This window comes from Uloborus diversus, unplaced genomic scaffold (genome assembly GCF_026930045.1).
Source record: "Uloborus diversus isolate 005 unplaced genomic scaffold, Udiv.v.3.1 scaffold_14, whole genome shotgun sequence".
Classification (NCBI taxonomy): Eukaryota; Metazoa; Arthropoda; class Arachnida; order Araneae; family Uloboridae; genus Uloborus; species Uloborus diversus.
This window is the reverse complement of record NW_026558098.1, coordinates 1,435,188-1,459,196: the sequence shown is the minus strand read 5'-3', so window position 1 is coordinate 1,459,196 and position 24,009 is coordinate 1,435,188. Positions and strand designations below refer to the sequence as shown.

At 32.9% G+C, this 24,009-nt stretch overlaps 1 protein-coding gene across 1 annotated transcript in view; it reads right to left on the bottom strand.

The window, feature by feature from the left end:
* Nucleotides 1-252: 252 nt before the first annotated feature.
* Nucleotides 253-24,009, bottom strand: part of LOC129232827 (hamartin-like) — a 115,516-nt gene continuing 91,759 nt past the window's right edge. Inside the window, exons 18-22 of the mRNA XM_054866926.1 lie at nt 21,012-21,249; nt 17,953-18,041; nt 16,208-16,276; nt 4,448-4,550; nt 253-341 (exon numbers count right to left, since the gene is read on the bottom strand). Of these exons, the coding sequence (XP_054722901.1) occupies nt 253-341; nt 4,448-4,550; nt 16,208-16,276; nt 17,953-18,041; nt 21,012-21,249 (588 nt within the window). The remainder of the gene's footprint in view (nt 342-4,447; nt 4,551-16,207; nt 16,277-17,952; nt 18,042-21,011; nt 21,250-24,009) is intronic.

Below are 24,009 nucleotides of genomic sequence, written 5' to 3'. Positions count from 1 at the left end.
ATAGGGATGAAAAATCAATCAATACAATTAAACATATAATTTATTTAAAAATATACATTAATTACATTGTGTTTTAATTGCTTTAGCCAAAGTTCAATTCTCGATTTCAACACGAATCAACTCTCGATACAAATATTGATAGATTTGCACTCGATGGAGATTTTCCAGTTTAGGTGAAATATCTTGTTTTGAATGAATAAAATATTACGGTATTTACACTTGCATTGGCTAAAACTCTGGATCGATGCAATGTCATTGCACACAAGATTCTTCGGCACCGGTCTTTCTTCCGGCATCCTGGGATGTGGAAGGGAGACTGTCCCTCGTTCTCTCCATTTTGACTGCAATAGAATGAAAACAATTTTTCACAATGGGGTCGTTTCCAAAATTTTAAAAGTATTTTTTTCTGAAACAGGGTTGCCACTTAATTTCGGGAAAAAAATTCCCTGTGTTTTCCCTGTATGAAAATAAAACATTACAAACGAGCGAGCACTGATTATTTGGAAAAGAACATTCATGTCTTGATCATTTCACCACAGGGTAAAAAAACGAAACACACATTTCTAAATAAACAAGGGAAAATAAATAAGAATTCATAATAACTGAAATAACAGCATAGTGGTTGAATATATTCAACTTTTTATTCAAAAAAAAAAAACTTCTCTTAGCCATGGACCTAAAAGTGTGTAAGTGACCCAGAACAATGATTAGTGACGACTCATTTCATACACTCGAAATGATCATGAAACTCAAGATTCTATTTTTATGATAAATATTTTAATATTTACTTTTTTAAAAAAAACTTTCAAGCAAAATTACCATTTTTTATTTTACTTTATTTCTGAACTTTATTAATATTCTCATTATAATTGTTACTATTTGTTTAATTTTTGGTAGTTTATGTATTTGGGAATTGAATTTTGTAACTTTAATTTAAGAAAGAAAAAAAAATTCCCTGTATTTTCCAGGTTTTTGAGGAAATGTTCGAAATTCCCCAGATTTTCCCTGTTTTTTTGTTGATTTTTGAATTCAGGTTTTCCTGTGGCGTGGCAACCCTGTGAAAGAGCATGCTTAAAAACATAGCAGGGGCCAATCCAAGGCCATTTCTCCCCTTTAAATTTCCTCACAATGCGTAAACTTTTGACTACCCTTTAACTTTTTAACAGGTTTGTTTTCATTTTTTTAAACTGTTATTATTCTTTTTATTTTATTATTTTTTCAACAAGCAAAAATTTGAAATTTTTATAGGCATGTTTTTTTTTTGAAGTCATTATTCTTTCAATGTACTTTTAAATGATTTAAATTTCTTATTCTTTAACATACAACGTACTTCTTAATTATATAAATTTAATGTCTAATGATCGATACTAACGATCAGTTTCATGGCAAAGTTTTAATTCGATATGCTTTCCAACATAACTTTCTTTAAAATAATTGTATCTCTATGTATTTTTTGTGTATTTTATTAGTTCTTATTGTGAAAAAAATAAAGATATTAAATCGAGTTATTCACCATTTTCAGAATATGTCTTTAAAAAAAACTAATTTTGAATTAAACTTTAAAGTAAGAAAAAAAATTACTAAAAGCTTTTTGAATGTTTCCATAAATATATTTATCAACTAAAAAAATATCCGGTGTTGCCTGGATCAGTAATAATTATGAGAAACAATCGCTACTTTCATTTGTTTTCTGTTTTAACTGATCAATATATTTATCAATTGTGCTTGATAAAGCATATGTAATTAATTTTTGCATAATAACACTAAAAAATTTTTTTTTCTCGATACAAATTATTGAGCACAGTTCATATGTTTAATAGACAGTATGGTTTCATCAATAAGATGTAATGTTAAATTTTACAATATTACGCATAAATTCATTCAGAACCAAATTTACAATATTTGTTTTTTATAAATTGGAAGCAGAAATTCCCCCCCCCCCTCACCCCCACCCCCCAAAAAAAGAAAAGAAAAAAAAACATTTCCAAAACATTTTATTCACATACGTTTTCAAACAGAAAACTTATTTCTAAGCTCGTTTGAAATCGTTATTTAATGTATAAATTGCGATAAATACCAACTCCTATTTATATTTATTTAAGGTTTGCAGAAGTTACATTACTCAAATAATTTTAAAAATGCTTCATTGAGAAAAGTTGTAATAATTTAGCACAAAATTTTTTCACACATGGAATTTACATTGATTTAACTAGATAAACATCTTCCTCAGCTTATATTTATGTGATTTTGTTTCAAAACTTAATTTTTCTTGAAAACAAAGGTTTACATTTTTTTTTTTACTTTTTACCTAAAATATCATTTCATACACACACTTTTTTTCATGAAGAAAAAATCCGCTTTTAAATTAACTCATATACTTTTGGAGTCAATTTTGAATATCTATTCTCTTTGAAAATAAACTTATCTGATGTTTCATAGATAAATGTTGCCACAAGATCCAACAGATGTCGCTGGAGTCTGACCGGGTTTTTTGTTTGATTAATTGATTTCATACTACAACATTTATTGAAATGACTGACTACCTAACGGCACGAACTTGAGGGTCACGGATTTGGAGAAAATCTTAGATATAGGTCAGTCGTAATGGGGGTCCAAAGTGTCCAGTTTAGCTCCCGAAAAGCAATGGTTTTCCTTTGAAATAAATCTTTTTTCACTCTTTTCTTGATATTGCATTGCAGTATCGCTCAACTGAATGCATTCAACGTATAGAATGAATTCCAACGCCCCTACGTTGTACTAACAAGAGACGCGACAGATGTTAGGGGAACAAACTTTGTGCCAAAGTTTTAAATCCCAAAGAAAACGCTATTGCAGCTCCGGAGCCAAACAAGCAAATTTAGACCCTCCTTGGCAGGGGCGTAGCTAAGGGGGGGGTTTGGGGACAAACCCCCCCCCCGAAAAGTTAGTCTCAAAAAAAAGAAGAGAGAAGAGAAAGAAAAAAGAAGAAAAGGAAAAAATTCCAAGCGATTATACATATATATATATTATATTATATATATATATTATATATAAATATATATATATATAATATATATATATATATATATAATATATATATATATATATATAATATATATAATATATAATATATATATATATATATGTATATATATATATATATATATATATATATAATATATACATATATATATATAATATATACATATATATATATATATATACATATATATATATATATATACATATATATATATACATATATATATATATATATATATATATATATAAAAGAAGTAACCCCCCCCCCCCGAAAGTCGGGTCTAGCTACGCCACTGCTCCTTGGTGCCGAACTAGAGCCTATGCGCTCAAACTATTTTACCCAGCCTCAAATCCAGTACGAATCGACCTAAATCCAGAAATTTATCCAGAATCGTGACTCCCAAGTTTTTCCCGTCTGAATCACACCGATTTGCAGGGTTCCAGAGAATTGCATTGGCGTTTTCGTTTTGAATTTGAAACTTTGGGGCAATATGTACTCATTCAAAGACATTCAGCGTCTCTTGTCAGTACAAAGGAAGGGGGGGGGGAGATTAATTCTGTGTTGTGAATGCATTTAAGTGGCTCATACTGTAATGCAAATGCAAGAAAAGGGTAAAAAAAAAAAGTTAAATTTTAAAGGAAAAAAATTGCTTTTCTGGACTCAAATAACAACTTTGGACATCCACTGTAGCCCAACTAGGGCATATGCAGTCAAACCGCTTCACCTGGGTTAATATCTAGTGGGAATTAACCGAAATCCAGAATTTCGTCCAGATCTGTGACCTTCAAGTTTGTGCCGTTTGGCAGTAAGCCTGATAAGACACGTATTAAGTGAAGCCTTGGTTAAACATAACCAAAACATATTATCAAATGACCATGCCAGGGCACGATTTTCACTGTTGTAATACGCGGGTTACTCGATCATCGGCTATCGAATACACGAGGATATGAAAACTTACTCAATTTCTGCTGGAGAAAAGCACCATTTAAGCATGGTTTACTTCACTTATGAAATGTTTTAGCCCTCTAATAAAATTTTCGCCTTCAACTTTTATGACTTAAAACTGATCAATTTGTAAATCACATCTTTATTTAAAAAAATAATAAATGCACAAAATTACTACATTAAAATCGCGCTTGTGACAAAGTTAATTGTTGGTCAAAGTGTTGTAAGTCACTGTCATAGAAAAAAATTATGTAGTCTTGAACTAAAAAAGAAGGAGTTTTGAAGGAGTTTAAACCAAAATGAAGGAGTTTGAAGGGCCCTTCAAAACATTTTCCCAAATGAAGGAGCAATGGAGGAGTTTTGAAGGAGCGTAAGAGCCCTGCATTATCAAATGAACATGCCAGGGCACGAGTTTCACTGTTGAAACTCACGGGTTACTCGATCATCGGCTATCGTATACATGAGGATATGAAAACTTACTCAATTTCTGCTGGAGGGTTTCGATATCCTTGTGAAGCTCCAGAATATAGACGTCTTTCTGAACGGTGATCTTCCTCAAGTCTCTCAGGCGCTCTTCCCTGATCTGAAACGGAGACGAAATCGTCAGCACTGATTTTACACCAACCTGTCACTTTTGAGTAATGACAGATGATTGAGCAATGATTCATGATCAAACATAAAGCTGGGGTACTCCATGAAAATACAGTGAAACCTGTGTAAGTTGACCACTTGCGGTGCAGTACTTTGGTGGTCAACTTAGACAGGTGGCAGGGTTGGCAAAAACCCGGGTTTTTTTAAAAAAGCCCATGGACCCAGGGTTTTTTGGGTTTTTTTAAATAAAACCCAAAAAAAAAACCCATCTAAAGCTGGGTTTTTTAAAAGAAATGTGGGTTTTTTTTTTTGTCTTTTTTTAGAAAAATGTGAGGTACTTGTAGCATATTGTAGCGTAAGTATATGGACAAAGTAAAAAAATTGGCTTGGGGTAAAAAAAGCTGGAAAATTCAGCATTTTCTGAAGAAAAGTAAAAAAGACTACAAAGCCCAAATGTAGTGAAGTTTCAGATTTTTTAGTTTCCATGATTACCAACAGTTAAGGCAAAGTTACTTCTCGAGTGATAAATCTATTGTTTGTTTGTTCGTTTTTAATTACTACTATTTGTTTTTGCATTTTACTTTATTGTATTTCATTTTATTATGCAAAACTACTGTAGAACCTCACGTAGTTTAAATCCCTTTTTACTGAATTCCAGCTTAATCAAGACATTTCTTTGAACTTTATGTTGCCCGTTTTTCTATTTCTATGTACAGAGTAAGAAATATTAAACTTTTTCGTAAGATATTGAAAATACCGTACATCCTATTCTGTTTTCTGTCCGACCGTTTGTAAAACCTGTTAATTTCTAAAAAATATACCTTGTTTATTCGAGATTTGTGACGTGTTGGTTTGCAGAAAATAATTCACATGAAAGCTTTTTAGCTTTTAGCTCGAGTAGGTACAATCTATAAATATTGAGAAAATCAGACGTGACAGGACTTAGTCAAGATAATTTGAGTTATTTTTGACCAGTTAAAGAAAAAAGTTAAATGTAATTATTTAAAATATTTGAAGTATTTTTTAATGCCGTTAAGAGTTAAGAAATGCTATTAAAGTTCAAAAGTCATTTTTATGTCCATTGTCTGTGGTGAAGAACAATTAAAAAAGGAGTTTAAATTGTAAAAGTATTTAAATTAATTAATTTTTTAAAAAAATTCTCAGAAAATTTAAAAAAAACCCAAAAGTGGGTAAAATAATGGGTTTTTTTAAATGGGTTTTTTCAAAAAAAACCATTGGGTCCAATCCGGCCAACCCTGACAGGTGGTCAACTTATAAAGGGGGTAATGATTATTATTTATTTATTTTTTTATAATTCTTGCACCATGTATTCATTTCTTGACTAATTGACACCTACTCTTTCTATTCAACTCGCCTTCATTGTTTAGCATTACTTTGAAACAATAATTTAAAATGTTATTCAAATATTTTTAGAGATTATTTTCCCAGAATGATTTCCCAGGATCAGTAAATTGATCAAAAAAAAAAGTCTTATTGTTTATGAAAAGTTACTCATTTTATATTAATAGTTCCTAAAAATTTATAGCTAATCAAAAATCACAAATTTTTCGCTTAACAACAGAAGAAAAACAAGTTTGGAGAAAAAAAGGTTCTTAGTAGTTTTCCCATGTGGTTAAACTCAAAAGGAGGTTTAGTTATGCTGCTGTTTCATTAGTTGGTAAAATGCTGGTCTGGCTTCAGAAATATTTTTGGAAAGCTATAAAAAAAATAATTTGCTAAATAAAATTTAAAAAAATAAACCAAGTGGTCAACTTACAAAGGGTTTTTTACAGTACTCCAAACCAAACTTGGTGTCCATTAGTGGTCAAGATAGACAGGTGGTCAAGTTACAGAGGTTTTCCTTCATTATACAAGATAAGACTAATTCCGTTCCTGACAAAAGCGGTCAATATAGTCAGGTGGTCAACTTACAAAGGTGGTCAACTTTACAGGTTTTACTGTAACAACATTTATGATTTTTTTTTTACTAATTTTATTCCAGTGATTTTATAAATCATTTCACTCACTACGCATTATATCCAGTCACTTTATATGAGCAAAGTGCTCTGCATTTTTTATATTTGTTTCCTTTAAAATAGGGCTACTTTTCGACAAATACAAATGCAGGGTTGCCACTCGATTCTGAGGAAAAAATTCCCTGTGTTTTGATTGTATGGGTGGGTATGCAGTCTTACAAACAAGCAAACACTGATGTTTGGAAAATATGAATGTAAAATAAAAAATAAATAATGTTTGCTTTTTATGATAGACATTTTAATATTTGACAAAAAAAAACTTTAAAAATTACAACTTTTTGTTACCGTAATTTCTGGTAGAAAAGCAAGGGCTTATACGTGTTTTAAAGTTGAAATTTAGCATCTGCGGCGTATCTTCCAGGGCGGCTTATCTGAAGAAATTTCCCCCCCCCCACCCTTCTTTTTTAGTGTTTCTCATGTTCGCCTGATCGAGCGGCAATGTTAAAATTCGTTAATAAATGCTAGTAGAGCTCTCAAATTGCACCATGAAACAGGTTTCTCATTAAACAGGGTGGCGACAGGAACTGTGGAAAAAAGTTCCCTGACTTTTCCCTGATTTCCCTGATGAAGTTCACCAAATTTCCCTGATTTACGTTACCAATGGTAATGGTTTCCTTTCTTTGCTTTACTTGAAATCCATTGTATGTTTGTATAAAATGCAGTATTTTAAACGTTTTAAGTTGTGTTAAAGTTGATGAACTAAAGATATATTTTAAAAAGATGCTACTTTTATAATAAAATGGCAAAAAAAAAGTCTTTTTTTTTTTGGAAAAAAAACTACAAAACAGTATATTAAATTTTTCTACATGGAAAGATACTTTACTTCCAGAAACCACTTAGCATAAGAATTTTAAGACACTATTAACATCACTCTTAAAAACATATGTGTATTTATGGTAGAACTGAAAAGTAATTGAAATTAATTTGAACTAAGTTTTCAAACAGTATAATAATTGTTGCAAGAATAACAAGTAATAAGGAAAGAATAGAAGTAATGTAGTTATTCTTATATAACTAATTGACATATTTATGCAAAACAGATGAAACCTTTTGACATCCATTCATAGGGAGCTTTTCTCTAATCAAGAACGTAGGTTTTAATGAATGAATACAGCATTTTAACGATAAAAAATATATTTACATAAGTACAAAAGTTAACTCTATTCCAAATGATTTAAGTATGTAACGAAAAAATCTTAGATTGCTTCTATATCAAACTTTAAAATGCAAAAAAAAAAAAAAAAATAGTTGATTTCAAAATATATAAAAACCCTTATAATCTGCGGCAACAGCAAATAGTATAACGGTAAAAAACGAAGTTTTTTTGATTGAAAGTTCAATTTTAGCAATTAAATTTAAAAAACGAAGAAGTAAAAACTTTTAAGCTTTTATAGTATTAATTCGAAAACCAAAGATTTCTTCTTGAAATCGTGATTACAGTACTTTGAGACAGTGGAATAAAGGCAAAGGAGCTAAGGCATTAATGAAGGCTTCCTCTTTGCCAGTATGGTTGTTTATTTTACCTCGTATTGAAAGCGTGAAAAAAAATTTTAAGCTAGGCAAAATAAACCACCTAACAGACACAAAAACAATCTTAGGAAGTTCATCCTGTGGTTAATAAGTAAGATTCAATACTTTGACGTTGAGGAAAAAAGATGCACAAATATGCGGCATTAGTTTGTGCCGATTTTACCGCTGTTGGCTGTTGTTCTTTCCAGTGCTGCCAGATTCGTGATGGTAAAAATACGTTTCACGAAGCTGAAAAAAATGGAGGAATCGCTAGCTTGTATGAGTCAGAGTCCCTATAGTCTGAGTAATGTTTTAAAATGTCTCAATGATGATAAATTTTTAAAAAAAGAATCAATTGATAAAGGGTGAACAATTTTTTGATCAACTGCTAAGTATAACATGACATATATAATGATTTAAAAACTTCTCATCCAACCAAATGTAGATGTCATCTGGCAACACTAGTTTTTTGCGTAACCATAGCATTTTCTAAACTTATTTTTTTTACACGAAGTTAATTCCATTTCTATCCATCAACAAGTGCAGTTGCTTGTTACAGTTTCGTTCTAACTACAGTGCCCGCCGCTTATTAAAATCACATTCGTTCGGATGACATTTGATTTTATAAAGCGGCTGATTTTATAAACCGGCATTCATGCACTGAAAAAAAAAAAGGTTTTAAGTATAAATACTCTAAAAAAGAAATAAATTACGATTAGTTGTATTTTACTTTTAGTCTACTTGTATTGTATTATTTTAGCTGCGTTGCAAAATACAGTTGACATTTTAACTTACATAAGGTACATTTTTAAAATTTCACAAGGGTCTTAAAATCTTGACTTATTGTTGTTTGAATAAGAGAATTTGAAAGTCAAGATTGAGAAATCAGTTATTTAATTGCAGCATCACACTAAATACATTTAGGAAGCGTGTCATACTCATTCAAAATTTCGAATTAATCTTTCACACTCAAGTCATCACGACTTGCTAGCTAACAATTTTTACTCAATTGTAAAAATGAACTGTCAATCCCTGTAGATAGCTGAATGAGCACGAACTGATTGACTCAGTGTTCAGTGAGCAGGGCTGCATGTCGAAACAGTTCTGCGAAGTGGAAACAGGCAGCACCAACTAAATATATAGCTCTGAAACAATTCTCTTGAGACTGCTTCATTCTTCTTTTTTTTCATTCAATTCCCCAAGAAAAAAAAAAACGTACAACCTTCACCTTTTGTTTGTTTATGCGGAATTTGTTATTTTATTAGTGCTGCAATGTTTTAAATCCTTGAAAGAAAAAATAAAATCCTGGTTCTCTTCAGAGAAGAATTAACATATGCTCTCCAAAAGTTTGATTTTATAAAACGGCGAGGATGATTTTATTAAGGGATAAACCTAACATGTTTTGATATAGAAATGATTCTGTTCTTCCACATTTGATTCTATAAAGCGGCTGATTTTATAATCCAGTGATTTTATTAGTGGCGGGCACTGTATAATAAATGAATATATCCATACATATGTATAGAGATATACATAAAAGAGGTGGGGTGCCACATGTTTTGATACGCTCTTCTACAGCGTATACCATGGGGCAGCTTATCCGATGAACTTTTGTTTTTAGTTAGTAAATTATTGCATGTGCGGCGTATACGTAGGGTGGCTTATCTACCCGAAATTACGGCACATTTCATTTACCAGGGTGGTAACACACCTGGAAAAACCTGGAAATCAGGGAATTCTCAGGGAAGTTTTAATTTCTGGAAAAAATCAGGGAATTATCAGGGTATTTTAAAAATTTCTCAAAATATCAGGGAAAAATATAATTTTTAACCACAAACCTCTGAAGTTTTCCTTCCCGATATTTCTTTTCATTTTGACACGAAAGTTTTTTTTTTTTTTTTTTTTTTTTGCCACACCAAACTTTATACACATTCTAAAATTATTTTTAACTGCTACAAACCAGCAAAGCCTCAAGATAGAACTCAACAAAAAATTATAAGAATTTGTAAAACTACCTTAAATCAGATATGCTGCTTTTCATTATTTCTTAATTTACTTTAAAGTTCAGAGGATCGTATCTGTAATTATTAATATTTTAATATTTTGTTTCATACAGCTGATCTCAATATTTTTGCATCTGTGTTTGGAATTTTATTTATTTATTTTTTTAAATTTTTGATTATTCTTAAGCTTTGTTAGAAGGCTTGTAGATAAAATTTGTTTACATTCTTTAAAACCTCAATTTGGAATCGTTTAATTGAAATTCTCTAATAATTTTGAGTGCGAGTTTTCAAATATCACAAGTTAAATGTTGAACTGGACAAAATTTAATTTAAAAACTTTAGTCTTCAAGTACTTTGAATGTTTCATCTTACTGTTTTCTTTCTTGTTTTCTGATATAAAAATCTGTTTACCTCATATTTTTCAAACTAAAATCTACTGTTTGCCATGATTGTAAAATCAGGAAAATTTATGGAGCTAAATCAGGGAATTATCAGGGAACTTTTTTTCCATGATTTTGTTACCACCATGTTTACGAATTTTATTATTATAATATTTATGGTAGTTTCTGTGTGTGAACACAGATTTTTGCAATGTCAATTTTAAAAAAATAATAATAATTCCCTGTACTTTCCAGGTTTTTGAAGAAATTTGCAAAATTCCCTGTTTTTTTTTGGTTGATTTTTGAATTTTCTGCATTTTTCCTGTTATTTCCTCATTTCCAGTCCCAGATTTGAACAGCTTAAAACAATGACCCCTCGTCCGTCTTTCTGCAGAAAAATCCAACCCATCGACGTCTTTCATTTTGATAAACATTAAACAACTGATCATGTCTCTCCCGACTCTCTTCTGCTCCAGGCTATACATATTAGATTTTTAAGTCTGGCATCATTATCTATATCTGAAAGTCCCCTCACTAAATGATGGGGGGGGGGGTCACAGCGCCCGTGTCCCCCCCCCCCCCAGAACGCTAATCTGAACAATTTTTAAGTGATTTCATGCCATTTTAACGTGTTCCTTTTTTTTTACTTCCTTTTACAAAAAAGGAAGTGTTGTATTCACGAAAAAAAATTCGCCCAAAAATCGGCATTCATTCCCATTTTGCTCACCCCCAAATGAATGTTGAGTTTTTTTTTTCAACCCGACCAAACGTGGATATATGCCTAGGAACGTACAGACACCCGAAATATCCATTTTGACAATCCCCGAGTTAATTACAACGACTTTTCTCGTGACGTCTGTATGTATGTGCGTATGTATGTCGCATAACTCAAGAACGGAATGTCCTAGAAAGTTGAAAATTTGGTATTTAGACTCCTAGTGGGGTCTCGTTGTGCACCTTCCCTTTTGGTTGCATTCGGATGTTCCTAAGGGGGGTCTCTTGCCCCTTTTTGGGGGGAAATCATTGTTAATTTCGATGCAAACTCACATGGTGTTATAATTTGGCGCACACTTGGCGATATCTCGCCAGTCTTTTGGTCGCCAACTTGGCAACAAATTTGGCGATTTTTTTCTTAATTTTTTTTTTTAAATCTGGTTTCAATTTGGCCACTGTTGGTGATATTGAATCATATTAAAACTGCCAATAATGAGAAAATGACATTAAATTGGAGTGAAAGCTCGTTTACAGCCTAATTTAAATAATTGGTGGATTACTCTCCGTTCGAGCAGAACAAAGATGGATCATTTTCTTTATCATTTAAATTAAATTCCCAATTCTAAAACCAATTGTTTCTTTTGTGCAAAGAATTCGTTTAGAAGAAGAAAAAAAAAAGCTCAAGAGAAAGATGGTAGGGGGAACACAAACGAATTGCCTCCCCCCCCCCCCTTAAAAGCAGAGGTCCCTAACTGCAAGTTAAATACCGCAAGTTGTGGTACATGGAACTAAGCCAGCCAAAGATCATTAAGTTATTTCCATTTTAAATACCGTGTTGTATTTCTCTCAGATTTACACTAATCCATATCTTCATAGCAGAAAAAAATCTCGTAAAGACTTTAAATTAGTTTTACATTGTTTGTAAAAATTTTTCATAAAATTGAACATAAATGCACTTTTCTTGGTTCACAGGGACATTGAAACTTGGACTCCCCCCCCCCTCCCCCCCAAAAAAAGCGATTTGTTCAGGGTTCATACTCAACTTGGAAAATCAAAAGTAAGGAGTTTTTAAGGAGTTTCGCAGGAGTTCATTATATTTTTTAAGGACTAGTTACCTGTTTAAAGAGGTATTTTTTAAAACTTATTTCAGAAAAAATATGTACAACTCTAATATTATTTATTTATGTTTTCATACAAAACATTGAACGCACAAACATATTAAAATTATAGTAAAATATGCATTTACTGCATTTTCTTTGACGTGAGCCGCCTCGGTATCAAATTCAAATGCAAGGGGGGGGGGGGGGGGGTACATAAAAGAATTTATAGAAGCAAAAAAAAAAACTTTGGAATGGTACTTTAACAAAACTACAAGATGTTATTTTACAAATAACTATCTACATAATCGTCATAAATTTGAAAAAAAAATTCGGATGTGGGGAAGAAATTTGTCTAATGAAAAAATCGGATTTCCGGTATTAGCAGACGAATAAATAGCGGAATTTTGGTAAAATTTGGTACAACGTAATCACTCCTATCAGATTGGCGATAGAAAAACATCTTTAAAGCAAATGTAGAATAAAAAAATAAGGAGTTTGTAAGGAGATAATAGCAAAAGTCAGGAGTTTTAAGGGCCCTTATTTTCTTTTCTTAAAAAGCAGGAGTTTATAAGGAGTTTGTAAGGAGCGTACGAACCCTGTTGTTATAAAAGGCACTTTAAAGCACTCAGTTCTGGATTAAAATTCTTAATTGTTTTTTCATGGTGCTTTGTTCCCCCTCCCCCCCAAAAAAAGGGGGGGAACAAAGCACCATGAAGGCACTTTAAAGCACTCAGTTCTGGATTAAAATTCTTAATTGTTTTTTCATGGTGCTTTGTTCCCCCTCCCCCCCCTTTTTGGGGGGGAGCAAATATTTTTATCAAAAGCAAATATTTTTTTTTAGAAAGGCAAAGAAAAGTGACAGATGCGAATGACTTTCATGGTAATTCTTACCCATCATTTTTTTTTTCACTTGAAAGTGAACAACTTTTTGCTCTCCTAACCAAATATATAGCAAATCTGTCGTTGTCTCAGAGCAACGGCAAAATATCTAATCCCAGAAATAACACTAAGTTATCTTACTGCTGCTGAGGCGACAATACACCCTTACAAGTTCAGCAAAAACTTCAGCTCTTGTAACAACAGGAGAAATTTATTTACAAATACGTACAAAAAATCCAATAACAATTGCTAACTACCAAACGGCACGACCTTGAGGGTCACAGATTTAGACAAAATCCTACACATAGGTCAATCCCCATTAGTAATAAAAAAAGTATAATTTGGACCCGATTTCCAATGGAGTTTCTTTTAGAATTACCATTTTTACCTCTTTTTCTGCTATTGTACATAACTATAAGCCATTTGCATGCACTTACCTATGAATTAATTACGCTGAATACGAATTTTTAACAAGTGGTTCTCAAATTTAAATTGGACACTACTTTTAATTTCAACAACTTGAACGCCAAATAACACAGTTACAGGATATTTATCGTTCGCAAATGAAATTAATTATTTTCGCTTTATATTAATCGTCTGCTGGTAAAAAGTATTTATCGTTTGCTAACGAAAACATTAAATTTAACTAGATATTTATCGTCTGCTATCAAAGATACCCCACAATGATACGCAAAAAGTAGGAGAGGAGAAAAAAACTTCAATTCATTGCTCACGGCACATAAAAAAACAAAAATACAAGATCGTTTCGACTTTTCAAACAACTTAAAAAATGCTAATAAATAAACAGACGTTCTCCCTTCTACTCGTTGTACTAACAAAAGATGCCTAATGTGTTGGGACGTCAAAATTCGTGTTGAAGTCAGAAATTCCAATAGAAACGGCATTGCATTTCTGGGGCCAAACTAGCAACTTTGGACTCTCGTTGCAGCCAAACTAGGGCCTATCAGGGTTGGCCGGATTGGACCCAATTGGGTTGGACCCAATGGGTTTTTTTGAAAAAACCCATTTAAAAAAAACATTATTTAGCCCACTTTCGGATTTTTTTAAAAATTTTGAGAAGTTTTTAGAAAAAATTGATTAATTTAAATACTTTCACAATTTAAACTTCTTTTTTTATTTGTTCTTCACCACAGACAATGGACATAAAAAATGAATTTTGAACTTTAATAGTATTTCTTAACTCTTAACGGCATTAAAAAAAAAACTTCAAAGATTTTAAATAAATATATTTAACTTTTTTCTTTAACTGGTCAATAAATAACTCAAATTATCTTGACTAAGTCCTGCTGCATCTGATTTTCTCAATATTTGTAGATTGTACAGAGGAAACTACTCTAGCTAAAAGGCGTTCATGTGAATTATTTTCTACAAACCAACACGTCACAAATCTCGAATAAACAAGGTATATTTTTTAGAAATTAACAGGTTTTTCAAACGGTCGACGGAAAACAGAACAGGATGTACAGTACTTTCATTATCTTACGAAAATGTTTAATATTTCTTACTCTGTACACAGAAATAGAAAAACAGGCAATATAAAATTCAAAGAAATGTATAGATTAAGCTAAAATTCAGTAAAAAGGGATTTAAACTACTCGAGGTTCTACAATAGTTTTGCGAAACAAAATGAAATACAATAAAATAAAATGCAAAAAAAAAAAAAAAAAAAAATGGGGAAAAAAAAAACGAACAATAGATTTTATCACTCGAGAAGTAACTTTGCCTTAACTGTTGGTAATCATGGAAACTAAAAAATCTGAAACTTCGCCATTCTTGGGTTTTGTCGTCTTTTACTTTTCTTCAGAAAACACTGAATTTTAACTAGTTTTCCGGCTTTTTTTGCCCGAATACAATTTTTGCGCTTTGTCCATATACTTACACTACAATATGTTACTAGTACCCCACATTTTCCCCAAAAAAAGACAAAAAACCCACATTTCTTTAAAAAACCCAGCTTTAGTTGGGTTTTTTTTTGGGTTTTATTTAAAAAAACCCAAAAAACCCTGGGTCCATGGGCTTTTTTAAAAAAACCCGGGTTTTTGCCAACCCTGGGGCCTATGCAGTCAAACCTCTTTACCTGAGCTTCTATCTAGTGGGGATGAATTTATATCTAAAATTTTATCCAAATCCGTGACCCTCAAGGTCGTGCCGTTTGGTCGTAAGATATTCACAGCAATAATACCAACTAAAAACGATGTCGCCAATGCCACAAGCGCAATGTAAAAAAATGATGCACAGCAGACAAAATCAACATATAAAGTTTCAATAACCAAGGTCATTTTGAGGGGTAATGAATGGAATAAACACCAAACTTAACCAGATTACAACAAATTAAACACGTAAAAACATTAAAGTAATGACTATTCACATCATTCGCATGTAAATATTAATGAATTGTTGAACTTGTTTGAAAAATTGAACACTTAAAAAAAAAATATTAAAAAATAACTGTTGGGAAAATTAAAGTATTTTCTGAGCCCATGTTATTATTTTTGCTTTTTCTATCCATTTCAGTGACTAAAAGTACTACTTTTGACTGAAGGAAACAGCCCCATTGCTTGTTTCTTTGTTCAAACAGTTTAGGTTTAGGAAAAAAAAAGCTAAAGAGAAAGAGGGTAGGGGGACACAAACAAATTGGTTATACGTATACTAGGTCATATGTATCTACTACTAATTACTAAAACACTGCTTTTTATTACTAAGTTATACTTTTCTAATATTAGGTTCGAAATGTCCCCGAGCTTGGCAACATTTGGCGATTTCTCGCCAGATTTGGCATTAAAAATAAGTTGCTAAAAATGATACCAACTTGGTGATATCTCCAACATTTCTCATCAATCCCACAATAAACACCAAACTTAGCCAAATGACAACAAAGTAAGCACGCAAAAACATTAAAATAATAACTATTTACATCATTTGCATGTAAATGAAATGAATTAATAGTGTTTTGAACAGCCTCGGTCGATCAGATTTCCTATGGTTAGAATAGCTTGGTTTCGCTTACCTCCACTTCATCCTGATGAACTCGTTTGATGCGTTCCACCACCTGACTTTGCTCCTTCTGTTTTGCTTTCTAAAATGGTAAAAATAAATGGAATTACGCAAGGCTTAAATATCCCATTTCAGGTAAAATTCACTCATCATTTATTATTCAAATTTTATTTTAAGAGAGTTTTTACTTGTATAAAATGTCGAATTAATCACATTTATACAAAGATACAGATAAGTAATGATATTTCACGTAACAACTTGTTTTATCCCAACCCTGTAAAAAAACACATTAAGTTTGGAACATTATATAGTAAAAAATATACAATTTTTTTTTTTTTTTTTTTTTGAGGGTAATATTAACATAAACTTTTTTTTCAATAGTCAACAACGCATACCCCCCAACAGAAACAATTTAGTTTCATTAAAAGGCGTTACATTAGTTTGAGTTCAATTGTCGAATTTTTAAGGTTTAAATAGGTACATGTATTAACCCTACAGCAAAATTTTCCCTAATCCATTTTAGGTGTGCAAATTGCAGTGGTAAAAACATTCCCCGAATTTCAAATTCACTCCCCAATCATGAAGGGAGTGAAATTGCTCTCCAAAAATACTTTTTTGCCAAGGGGTAAGCCGTCGAAAACCATAGAATGAATATTAATAACGTGAAATTGAATAATATTAATGAAAATTAATTTTGACGTGTGTGAATGTTGTAGGGAGGTCCAAAGTGATAGACTTTGCAGGGCCCAATGCAGGCTGATTTTGCTACCGTTTTTGGGCACCTTCACAAAAATCTTGTTTTGAAATCGGCACTTTCACAAAAATCAAGTAATAAAATCAGGTAGCTTCGCAAAAACATCGAAAATTTCACAAAAATTCGCATTTTAAAATATAAAATTTGTTTCTCTGTTTAAAACAGAATTTACTCATAACATAAAATTCCAAGCAGGTTTATATGAACAATCGCTTCAATAGCAACCTTTTTGTGGTATTTTAACTCATTTTTAGCCGTTTCTCGCCAAAGTGTATTTATGCAATAGTATCGCAATCTTTCAACATCTGCTTTGGGGAACCGTGTTTCTCATGATTTGCAATACTGTACAAAGTACATAGCCCATTAAGCTGAAATGACGATGGTATTTTTAGTACTTCTTAGGATTTTAGCTCCCCCCCCTCCCCAAAAAACAAAACCTGTTAAAAATAATACTAGATGACATTTACACTTTTCAAACTAAAATTTCACTTGTTCTACTTCTCTTTTACAAAAATTAGGATGCCTCTAAAATTTACAAAAAAAAAAAAAAAAAAAAAAAAAAACAATGCTGATAAAAAAAAAAAAACTTTCACAAAAATAGAATGATGCAATACTTTCACAAAAATAGGTAGCGAGAAAAAAATTCTGGATTGGCCCCTGCTTTGGTAGCAGTTTGACTGGATAGGCCCTTGTTCGGTCGTAATGGGGGTCCAAATTTTCTGGTTTAGCTCAAGAAAAGCAATGGTTTTCTTTCGAAATAAACCTTTTTTTCACTCTTTTCTTGATATTGCATTGCAGCATCACCCAACTGAATGCATTCACAGTATAGAATAAATTCCTCCGAAAATACGTTGTTCAAACAAGAGACACGACAGATACAATATATCAATACATTCTATAATACCACATAAAACAAAGACAGGGGTGTGGCTTTCCAAATTTCTCGTTTTTGGGCCACCCTGATGGATAGATAGTGCGATTGGACCAAAGAAGAGCTGACTCACCATGGCAGCAAGAGAAGACTCCAAATCCGCAATCCTACCCTTGGTGGCATCCAGGAGACATGTCTTGGAGTCCAGCTTCTGCTTCAGGTCTGGAAAGACAGAATGGAGTTGAATTTGATCACTCAAAAACCAAAAATGAATTTTTTTTTTGAAGTGTTCAGCAAATCTGAAGATTGGTAGACCAACAAATTCGGCTCATCATTTCATGAGTTCTTATCAGTTCCTTTATTTTATACTAGTGATACCCGCACGGCTTTGCCCGTAATAGAAAAATGAAAAGGTCTTTTGGTTCGCCTGTATATTTACAAATAATGTATAGTGAATTTTCTCGCCAGTTGGCTTGTACCGACATTACGGTTCCACGTTATGATAATTTCGTATCTCGCCAGTTGGCTTGTGCCCATGTTACGGTTTCACGTTACGATAATTTCGTAATGTATGATAGTTTTTTTCTTAAAATTGGAATAAAAAAAGAACCACGTCGAATTTTCGAAAAATCGCTTCTAGGTGCACACCCCCATGCTACATACTAACTTTGTGCCAAATTTCATGAAAATCGGTCGAACGGTTTAAGCGCTATGCGCGTCACAGACATCCTACGGACATCCTACAGACATCCTACAGACATCCTCCGGACAGAGAGACTTTCTGCTTTATTATTAGTAAAGATAAAGAAGCTTTTCAACTCTATGAAAAAGAACAGGATTTAAAACCAAGTAGCAGATTATTACAACGCACACCAAGGTTTTGTGCTATATGGAGAAAAAAAGTTTCTCCTAGATAACAGGACACACCACATTATTTTTAGACTTGTGGATAGTCATATAATGGAAGCATTTTAGCTTCTTATTTCAACTGAAAGAGGGTGCTCAACCCTCCTCCCCCCCAAACCCCATATTTATGGGGAGGGTGTTAAAAAATACGTTGAACTCGCACTTGCCAACCTTCGAAGGAAAAAAAAAACAGGAGATTCTACTAGAGGTATATAGGTGATTCACCATCGACATATCCTCACAACAGAATTATTAACTTATTCTTTTAAATAACATGAATAAAAAATTTAAAGTGAAATGGGGATTTTTTGCAGATGTAAGAAAGTTGCAAGACAAACATACTGCAAAGGAAAAACCAAATAATAAGGAATGAATTTGCTTCAAGTTTTGTACATTCTCCAGTCTGTACCAAAAAAGTTGCTACAAAAATTTAATTACTAAAATCCAAGCAAAAAAAAAAAAAAAAAATATATATATATATATATATATATATATATATATATATATATATATATATATATATATATATATATATATGATGAAAATAAAATATAAAATAAGTAGGTATAGGGTAGCTACAGAATTATTAAACTATGCTTTTAAATAACATGAATACTAAATTTAAAGTGAAATGGGGATTTTTTGTAGATGTAAGCAAATCGGTAGCAGCAAGAAAAATATACTGCAATGGGAAAACTAAATAATAAGGAGTGAATTTGCTTAAAGTTTCGTACATTCTCCAGTCTCTATCAGAAAAGTAGCTACAAAAATTTAATCACTAAAATCCGAAAAAAAAAAAGGAAATCAATATATAATGAAAATACAATATAAAGTAAGTAGGTATAGGGTAGCACATGTTAAAATAACTTCAAACATTAAAAATAAATGAAATAATTTCAAGATGCAAAAGGATTGAAATCGGCTGTCATTTTCAGCAGAGCACGTGCTTCGTTGAACATGCAATGTGGAAAGCTTCTAAAAAATTAATTTTCACTAAAGGAGTTATTAATTGGAAAAATTCTTGTTCCCCGACATTGGTAGACTAGAAAAGAGCGCCATTTATTGAGAAGAAAGTAAAACCTTTTTGATAATTGTCTGAAAAACTGCAAAAACGGGAGAAAATCGTAAAAAGCTGGAAATCGGGAGATGGAAGCAAAGTCTCCCGTTAACAACAGTAGAGTTGGCAAATATGTGAACTGGAAAAAACAATGCTATATATTATCATAAAAAACTATATGCATATTTATTGCAATAAAATAATTTACAAAAAAAAATAGCTAAGGAAATTAAATGTTTCTAAATGAGCGACATTTTCTATGCTACGGCTAATGTTAAACGGAGGGGTCATGCAGCATCCTCTTAAAACTGGAGTAAGAAACTAAAACGTTTACAGCATAATACTATTAGTAAGGCTAAAAGAACAGGGGGTGTCCTGCACTCCAGTTGAAGAAAAGTTTTGAACCACCTTAAGGTTCATATGTATCTTAGAGGAAAACTATAATATAAAAACGCGTATTTATACTGGGAGGGGGGGGGGGGCTTGAGAAACACTAGTTCTTGGGACTTGAAAACCAAAAAAGGATTTTTAGGGAGGGAGGACTTTAGAAACACTAGTTTTCGGGACTTGAAACTAAAAAGAGGATTTTTAGGGGGGGGGGGAGGGATGGGACTTGAGAAACACTAGTTCTTGGGACTTGAAACTAAAAACAGGATTTTTTTTTTTGGGGGGGGGAGGGATGGGACTTGAGAAACACTAGTTCTTGGGACTTGAAAACCAAAAAAGGATTTTTAGGGAGGGAGGACTTTAGAAACACTAGTTTTTGGGACTTGAAACTAAAAAGAGGATTTTTAGGGGGGGAGGGATGGGACTTGAGAAACACTAGTTCTTGGGACTTGAAACTAAAAACAGGATTTTTAGGTGGGGGTAGGGACGGGACTTGAGAAACACTAGTTCTTGGGACTTGAAAACCAAAAAAGGATTTTTAGGGAGGGAGGACTTTAGAAACACTAGTTTTTGGGACTTGAAACTAAAAAGAGGATTTTTAGGGGGGGAGGGATGGGACTTGAGAAACACTAGTTCTTGGGACTTGAAACTAAAAACAGGATTTTTTTTTGGGGGGGGGGGGTAGGGACGGGACTTGAGAAACACTAGTTCTTGGGACTTGAAGCTAAAGAGAGGATTTTTTAAAGGGGAGTGGGGGGGAGCTCTGAAGTCTTTACACTGTAATTAGCGGGGTTGGAATTAGATTTTCCAATCAACGGGCTGACTGTGGAATCATCAAATACCTTTGAGCTCCGCCCTCTCTGCCTCCTCCAGGAGCACCCTCCCTATGTCTGGGGAGGGCCTCTCCCTCATCAGCTCCAGCTTGTCCCTGTAGTGGGAGTTGAGCTCCTGAAGCAAGATCAGCTGCTTGGAGGTGTAGATGGCATCCCTCTTGAAGCTCTCGCATCTCTCCGTCTCCCTTCGAGCCATTTCCAGCTCGGCCCTCAAGTCCAGGCTCTCGCTCTGGCAGTGCTGGCACAGCTGCAATCGGATAAATAATTCATCGAAGGAGAGATTATTGTGAGTATTATGTGTAGTGAAATTAGACTGACTACACCGCTAGTAGAAGTGAACCCGCAAAACATGTCCACAGTCTGAAGTTGAAGAAAATGAAAAACACGTGGAGCATTTTTCCTCAAGGAAAATCTGTATTTATTATCTTCAAAAGATTTCTTAAGTTGTAGGACAACATCTTCATTGATATTTAAAAAGCATTTTGAAAAATAAATATATATTAGCCGCTATGAAACAACGAAACATTCAGTTTACGAACATGCTGGTTCCATAGAATATAAGGCATAACCGTAACACACTAAATAGGCCTAAAGGCGTTTTATAACTTTAAAATTGACATCACGTTGTATAACGATCTGCCAGGAGTAAAGAGCACTGGCAGACATCACGAAATTACGGCAAATTACTACATTCAACTCATGACGGCTACGAGAGGTGAGAGAGAGAGCGAAAAAGATCGCTCAAAGTATTTAAAGTATTCAAATTAAGAATATGCAAAACACAAGATGTGTTGCCAATGCAAGAAAGTTAAAGATGTGTTGCCAATCAAAAAGTAACTCAATCTAAAAAAACTCTCGCGGTTATAAGATACAATGAACTGGTGACTCGGTTCACCCAAAAGTTCATTCATTTGACCGAGTTATCGCGACCGATCGCACAAATGACGTCACAACATGATGCAATGTTTACATCGAAAAAGGATTGATTCTGCATGATGCAAAAACGTATTTTTAATTTTTTTTTTTTTTCAAATTAAGTGACTCTTTCACTTTTCGTGAAAGTTTAAATTAAAAATCTAACAACATCGATCGCGCTGTATTATCCTGCGTATTATCCTAACTACCAAACGGCACGATCTTGAGGGTCATGGATTTGAGCAAAATTCTAGATATAGGTCATTTCCAACTAGATATGAACCCAGGTATAGCGGTTTGACTGCATGGGCCCTAGTTCGGCTGTAACGTGGGTCTCAAGTTGATAATTTGGACCCAGAAGGGCAATGGAGTTGCCTTTAAAATTACTATTTTTAATGTTTTTTCTGCTATTGTACTGCAGTATGAGCCGTTTGCATACTCGCCTTTGAATTAATTATGCTGAATACTAATTTTTAATAAACGGTTCTGAAATTCAGATTGGCAACTACTTTTAATTTCAATAACGTGAATTCCAAAATAACATAGTAACAGGATGTTTATCGTTTGCGAATGAAACTAATTACTTTCGTTAAATATTAATCATCTGCTGGCGACAAATATTTATCGTTTGCTAATAAAAACAATTACTTTAACTGGATATTTATTGTATGCTATCAAAGATATCCCACATTGATAAGAAAAAAATAGGAAAAATAAAACTGATTTATTGCACATGGCACACTAAAGAACAAAAATACGAGATCGTTTCGACTTTTCAAATAAATTAGATGCATAAATAAATACCTGTTCTGTCTTATGCTCAATTTACTTACAACAGATGAAAAAGGTGTTGGGAGATCGAAAAAGTGTCAAAAATGGAAACGCCATTGCAAATCTGGGGCCAAACTAACAACTTTAAACCCTCGTTGCAGAGATCGTAGGGCCTATGCAGTCAAACCGTTTTACCTGCGCTTATATCTAGTGTGAATGAATCTATAGCTAGAATTTTGTTCAAATCCGTGACCCTCAAGGTCGTGCCGTTTGGTCGTAAGATTGAACTGAAGAAAAATAAAATCTTCAGACAGTCGGACCCCGATTTATCTATTTAACAAACAGGGCCACATTTGGAATTGTGGAGGCCCTTAATCAGGGTTCGAAAATATCATATTTTCGAAAATATCCGATACTTTGATATATACCCGAATATTTCGATATATATGTATATATCCGATATTTTCGATCAGCACCTCAATAGTAAATACATTCTGAAGTGACTGCTATTTATTTTTTTAATATTATTTTTATTATAAATTATAGACTTAAAATTACTGTTTATTTATATCTAAACATACATTTCATTTTAAAAGTTATGTACTCTTAAGGTTATTTTCATATGATATTTAGAAATACATTCTTTGTAGAAATACAAAAAAAAAAGTCTGGGAGAAAAAACCTAAAATTGGCTGACTCGTGAAATTTAGGATATTTTGTAAAAATTTAACTGTTGGGGCCCCTTTGTTGTGGAGGACCCGGGGTAGTAGCTCCGCCTGCCCTCCCCAAAATCCGGCCCTGTTAACAAATTTTACATTTTAGCGATTCCCCCCCCCCCCTGACTAAAATGAAGGCAAAAACCCATATTTACCGAATATTAAACCCCAAATTAATTATTTTAACAGCTGAATTTATTTATTTATTTATTTATTTTTTCCTCCCCCCCCCCCCAACTAGAATGAAGGCGAAAACCCATATTTACTGAATATTAAACCCCAAATTAATGAATTATTTTAACAGTTGAATTTTTTTTTTTTTTGCTAGTTGGAGTTAGGAATTGGATTGTTTTCCAAATGAGGCAGTGAGAAGCAAAGGGATGCAAGCCGCAAAATTAAACATTTGGAGATAACTAGTACAGATGCTACGTGAACCTCTTTTCTGTCTTGGGGCAGCATTTTCGGGAAAAGAAAGAGACAACAACCAATATTAATATTAAGTATACCGGCACTGGAATACCGGCATCAGAAAATTCTCAGAAAAGAATTTAAACCATACTTATTTCTTTGCCATAGATCATAGTTTTATATAAAAATGCATTAAT